General features: G+C 43.4%; 1 protein-coding gene across 5 annotated transcripts in view; it reads right to left on the reverse strand.

The window, feature by feature from the left end:
- nisch (nischarin) overlaps positions 1–5943 on the reverse strand; it is a 24824-nt gene extending 18881 nt beyond the window's left edge. For 4 of the 5 annotated variants that reach the window (XR_004947958.1, XM_024269699.2, XM_024269698.2 and 1 more), the window contains exons 1-8: positions 4988–5943; positions 4448–4531; positions 3195–3377; positions 1500–1548; positions 976–1139; positions 746–841; positions 291–386; positions 50–202 (exon numbers count right to left, since the gene is read on the reverse strand). Coding sequence is in view for 4 of the 5 variants with exons in the window: in XM_024269699.2 (XP_024125467.1) it covers positions 50–202; positions 291–386; positions 746–841; positions 976–1139; positions 1500–1548; positions 3195–3377; positions 4448–4531; positions 4988–5107 (945 nt within the window). In the remaining variant the exon portion in view is untranslated. The remainder of the gene's footprint in view (positions 1–49; positions 203–290; positions 387–745; positions 842–975; positions 1140–1499; positions 1549–3194; positions 3378–4447; positions 4532–4987) is intronic. The other variant, XM_024269701.2, reaches the window with a different exon arrangement.
- Positions 5944–5949: the final 6 nt, after the last annotated feature.

Raw genomic sequence — 5949 nt, forward strand, 5'->3', positions numbered from 1 at the left:
GGGGTGTGTACATCCAAATGTGTGCGTGACCGCCATTGTCATGTCTCACCACAGAGCTGTCGATGGTGCTGATGCAGTTGTGGCTCATGTCCAAAGTGGTCAGATTCTTCCACACCGGAATGACAGCCGTGACGGGACATGCAGACTCCGCCCCCTCAGGCTCCCACTGGGAAAACTCGCTGGCTTCAGGAAGCAGGATGGACTGAGGGTCGACAGCAACACAAAACACTGGTCAGCTCACAGGTTTCACAAACGTTGGAGTTGTGTTCTCATGTCCATCCTGACCACACCGTCATGAGGTCGGTGGTCCGCCGGACAGTCATGGTCGCCAGGGACGACCTCAGAGCTGGAAGACCTCCAATCTGCTGGGAGCTGCAGTCGCTGATCTGAAGAAGAGCAAAGCTAGAGATGAAGCGGCTCATAATATATAACATTATCCAACAACACACTTTGCTCTCATTTTTGGCAATAACTGAAGAAGAAAATTTATGGCACACGCTTGTGCGACTGGGTTTGACCCCCCCCGCCCGCTCTAAGGGAATGAGCTGGTTGCTGGATCTCCTCTTAGATCAGGACCCAAAACTCTCCTGTTCCCCTAAACTGTTACCAACGTTCACATGCGGTTCAGGACAGAAAAAGACCTTTTTACTGTTTCTTCTCACATCCTATTAAACCCCCCAGATGTTGAAGTCTGGAAGGACTTAGCAGTGCAAACAAAAACTATTTCAAGACAAAACAGAAAGACCTCGATCTGCAGCAGGGACTTGAAAACAGACAGGTCAAAGGGCAGACTGGTCTCCTGGATGTTACTGGTCCCGACCGAGCCTCTGCTGCCAGAAATCTGAGAGCAGAGAACAAAGCAGAACCACTTTGATTAGCTCTGCAAGGAAAAAGCGTTTTTAATGAGTAAAAAAAAAAAACATAATTGTAGCTGAACTGATCTTCACTTTGATCTGACTGAGTCTGCAGTTCTACCTTCAGATACCGCAGTCTGCATGTGAAGTCCAGGATGTGTCCCAAGTCACTCTTGGCATCTCCGCTGAAGCAGGTTGGTTTGGCGAGCCGAAGCTGCTGGGAGACGGAGTAAAGCTGCAGGGGGCGGAGACAGAAGACTTGACCCGCCTGCAGCAGCTGCTCACCTGCAGGACATCAACACGAGCAGTGAGATGCTGCAAACTGCTACAGAATGTAGATCTGTGCAGTCAGAGCTCAGCAGGAAGACAATTTCAACCCAAGATTCAGGAGGTAATGCTAAGAAACTAAAAATAATAAAAAGTGTAGATTTAATTCACAAGGGATTGTAGAACAATTAAATAATAAATAAAAGAAAAATAAGAAAAGTTTTCATTAAACTGCATGTTTGAATGTGATTCTTTTTCAGTTAGCTGGAAAAGGTGAGTTATTCCTCCAGGTGCTCAGAGTGCCTGCTTCTTTAGCTTCATCAGTCTGCCACAGCTGTCCTGACAACAGCAGCTTCCACTGGGGGGGGGGTGTCTAACCTCTGTGGAACAGCTCCTCGGCCAGAGCGGTGGTGATACCGTTGATCTCCTGCAAGAGACCAGAAGAAAACCACCCTAAGAATAAAGACTTGTTCACCTTAAATTCAAAGGTTTTGGGATTCTTCCCTTTTTATTGGTCCCATGTTCAGATCTGTACATGCTGGGAGCATGTAAGCAATTTACATTTGAGCTAGGGCTGCCACGATTGGTCGACTAATCAACTATTAAATTAGTCGTCAGCTATTAAAATAGTCGCCGACTAATTTAATAGTTGTCGACTATTAGTTGTTAACTTATAATTTATGGAGTCGGAATGTAGTAAAGTTAAACGTTATAATGGCTACTTTGGCATTTATTATTGGAGTTTAGCTAATTTTTCAGCTGCACTCTAGCTGTTTTGGCTAGTTTAGGTTTTTTTTTACCGTTTTTTAGGCTAATTTGGCAGTCAACTAATATTTTAGCTGGCTCTTAGCTTCACCGTTTTCAGCTATCAGCACTAGCATCTTTAGCAGCCAAATTCAGCTTACAGCATTCACACTAGCATTATCACAGGTAATGCTGTATATCTAGTTTGTAGTTAGTTTTAAGCTAATGGTGGTTAAGATGTGTGCTTTACATTCAGTTTGTGGACTAATCTGAAAAAATAATCGGTGATTAGTCGACTATTAAAATAATCGTTTGTGGCTCTAATTTGCACTTAGACATTCAGTTGCAAGACAAAGTATGTGAACCCGTTAGAATTACTTGGTTTTCTGCATGAATTGAGCAGAAAATGTGTTCTAATGTTTATCCCAATGGAAAAATAGAAAGAGTCTGCTTCTGTCTGTGATATACACAAACATTACAGTTTTCATGCACTTATTGAACATGTAAAAATGCACAATGTCAGGAAAGTAAGTGAAACCCAGAATAAGAATTAGACAGGAGTTCATTCAAGCCAATGAGATGGGACCTAAAAAACCCAGAAAAACAAACAACACATCACCAGGGTGGATGTAGATGTCCTCAAAACTGTCTAAAAAAATGCTTTGATCAAACTGGCAGCTTTTCTTTCGGTTCATCTCCAAAAACATCCAGTTTATGTTTTTGCAATACCTGTGATGATGCTAATGTGAATGCTTTTGGCTGAATGTGGTCACGAAGAAACTTGCTGCAAATGCTCAATGTTTTTACCTTTTCGTTTTCATGTTTACACTTCCCCTTTAAGAACTGTTCGATGGCTGTGAACCGTTTGTGCACTCCGACTTTAAGAAGCATCCCAGCATGCAACGCTCAGAGCGCGAGCGCTGAGCTGAAGCCACAACAGTTACTGTTGAGTCAACAGATCAGATGTTGAGGCGACAGTTTGTATTTTTTCAGATGTGTTGAAAGTTCACAAAGGCATTCCCTGTAAGCACATGATTTATTACAATGTTTGTAAAGAGAGATTCATTTGGAAATGAGTACATTTTTATTGAACATTATCGGGTCATTAATAACAATAAAATAAAATGATCCGGAGGGCCGGATAAAATTACCAAGAGGGCCGGATCCGGCCCCCGGGCCTCAACTTTCACACATGTGGTTCAATAAAACGATTTTTTTCAAACTGTCATAAAAGTCTATATTTGGTCCTAAGAAACCTCAAAAGCATGTCTAATCTCACCGAGCACAAAAGCTGAGACACAAAAACAAGTTCTCTCAGGTGATACCCACATAGAGGTGGAAGAGCAGGAAGAAGGCGAGCGGAGTGGGCGTGGCCTCAGGAAACTGCTGCAGCAGCGTGTGCAGGTAGAGCTCGAGCTCCTTCTGCCGGCGCTCCACCAGGCTCTTGGAGTTTTTCCCCAAAATCTTCTTTGGAGGCAGCAGCCCCCGGTCGACCTTCTTCTCTGCCGTGAGCTGGACAGAGTCAGATGTTGGAATAAAAACGAGTCGCACGCACATACGAAGTCATGAGTGCGAGTTTATTTACTCCAATCTGCTGCACTTCTACATCTACACACTGATTGGATCACAGAGTCATCACAACGGTCACATCCATGCAGCAACATCCATCAGGACTGCTGGAGCTTCAGGATTTTGAACTGTGTTGCCAGGTTTAGTGGGAATAACTGCTTTGGGCAGGTGGACATCATTTGGGGGGTTTACTGAAATACATTACAACCAGCGGTGTCTCACCTGCCATCACGAGATGTATATTAATAATCAGATAAACATGTCCACTGATCTGTCCAATAAGTACAACTTCTATGTTTGATTCTAATAATTTTAATCCTATTTATACTCAGAATCAGTGTATTTTTCCGGTTCAGTTTCCCAGCGGGCTGCGTGGAGAGGCAGCACCAAGCTCGGGCTCGTGGTAGATTGTGCAGCTCCATGCAAACTGGGTTCAGTGTACCTTTAGCTTACTCGGCGTTTGCTAATAATGTCATGCTTCTTTAATATTTTTATTGATCAAATGACCATTTTTTCTTTATTTAAATCAAACACAGCACAGTTGTTTTCCTGTCTTCCTCACATTCTGTCTTAGATCAGCTTCACTAAATAAACCTCAGACAAATGTGAAATACTTTACATATTTAAAACATTTTAATTGAAAACAATAGCTTCCATAGTCCTTGCTGTTTGAGGGGGAAAGAGGGAGCAGACTGAGCTCACTTGCTCTTCAGAGAAGCTAATCAAGTTCCATATAAACCTGTTTTATGTTTAGCTCTGACTAAAATGGAGGATGTAAAATCATTTAAAAGATGTCTCAAAGTTTGACTTTTAATCAAAATAGAAAGTAAAAAATAATGGATGAATACAGTAATTGCTGCTTATAACAGCTTACTAATCACCGGTTGACTTTTTGGGCAGTTATCGGAGGGTTTTTCAATGACTTTTGGCTGGAAAACCGTGACTCTATCTGGCAACACCGTCACAGGTTTTGACGTTACACCATCTGACAGCAGTAAAGAGGCCCGTCTTACCTTCTCGTGAAGCTCGTGGAAGTCGCTGTACCGGTGCTTCACAGTCCATCTGTACTGGCCGACCATCACCTCGATGATGTACACCTGGACAGACAGGTTAACCATACTCACGTTAACCAAAGCGCAGCTAAAAGTGGAGGATCAGTACACGTGTCTGCTGGAGGTGCAGCTGCGCTGATTTAATGTATTTAACACACGTCAATGTGGATTTCGTCCGAATAATCCATTAGAAACCAGCGAAGAGAACAGAGACGGTCGTGGGGTGACAGCGAGCTGATGTTTTCGGAATTTGCGTGACGCTGCAGATGAAGAAATGCTAACTGCGGTTAGCCGCTCGCCTCTCGGCTCCCGTACATTTAAATCCTCTGAACTGTTCAGTCTAAACATCACAAAAACAACAATTCGTGGTAGCTAAAGCAAAAACTAAAAGTGTTTACTACTGTTGTGGGATTTCCTCTGAATCAATGTTGTTGGTGGGACGGAGCTCCGCCGCAGCTAGCTATATTAGCTAGATAAGCTAACACGCCGGAAAAGACTCACCGTGTAGTTTTCCACCAGCTCCGAGCCCAGAACCTTCACGGTCCTCTCCGGAACCACTTCTGGAAAGACCGGAGGATCCATATCCACACCTGGATGAGCCGGCAGCGCCAGCGACCGCATTCAAACTGCACAAACAAGCCCGCTCACCCAACTCCCGCCGCCATATTTGTTTTGAATTCCAACGAAGCAGCTGACCCATTCAAAAAAAAACTTTATTTAAACCAAGATGAGGGACAGACTTGAATCCAAGAAACAAAAAGTGTTAGTTAATGGTTCTACAGCTCGTGAAACAGCATATACACAGCATTGTGTATATAAAATGATGGATTGATATATATATATATAATATATATTAACAAATAATTATGTTTCTAATTTATTTCTCAGATAAGTGGAGCTTTGTGATGATGAAGATTCTTCCTTAAAACGTAGAAAAATAAAGCGGCTTACATTTTGAGAACTGTGGAATTGTCCCAATGAGAGGTTTGACAATTATTAATTATTATTTCATGCAGGAATTACTGCTGATTTTTCTTAATGCGAGCAAAGCATGGATGAGTTAAACTGTGACAACCGACCGTGGTCTCTGATAGATGACACTGGCTGAAGCCTGATTCTGGTCCAAATGTTAGTTCTGCACCAGCACTGTGGAGGCTGCAGGCTGTTGTTTTTACTGGATGTTTTTTCAGATAAATTCCATCCTGATGGTGGAGCCAGAGGAGAGCAGATCATCCTCCACAGAGATCTGATTCGACCGTTTCTGCAGGAAAACTGCAACAAAGCGACCAGTTCAGTTCAGGTTCTGACGGACTCCAGGACAGACACACGTGGTTCCGATCCGCTTCCCGCTGCGAGGCAGTTCGGTGTCGGTTCCGGTTGAGTGGAACTGTTTGCAGTAATGTCGGAATCCCGCAGGGGGCGCCTCTGTGTTGTTATTGCTGTCAGGGACTGACTGTAAACAG

The sequence above is a fragment of the Oryzias melastigma genome, linkage group LG5, assembly GCF_002922805.2.
Source record: "Oryzias melastigma strain HK-1 linkage group LG5, ASM292280v2, whole genome shotgun sequence".
NCBI classification, from domain to species: domain Eukaryota; kingdom Metazoa; phylum Chordata; class Actinopteri; order Beloniformes; family Adrianichthyidae; genus Oryzias; species Oryzias melastigma.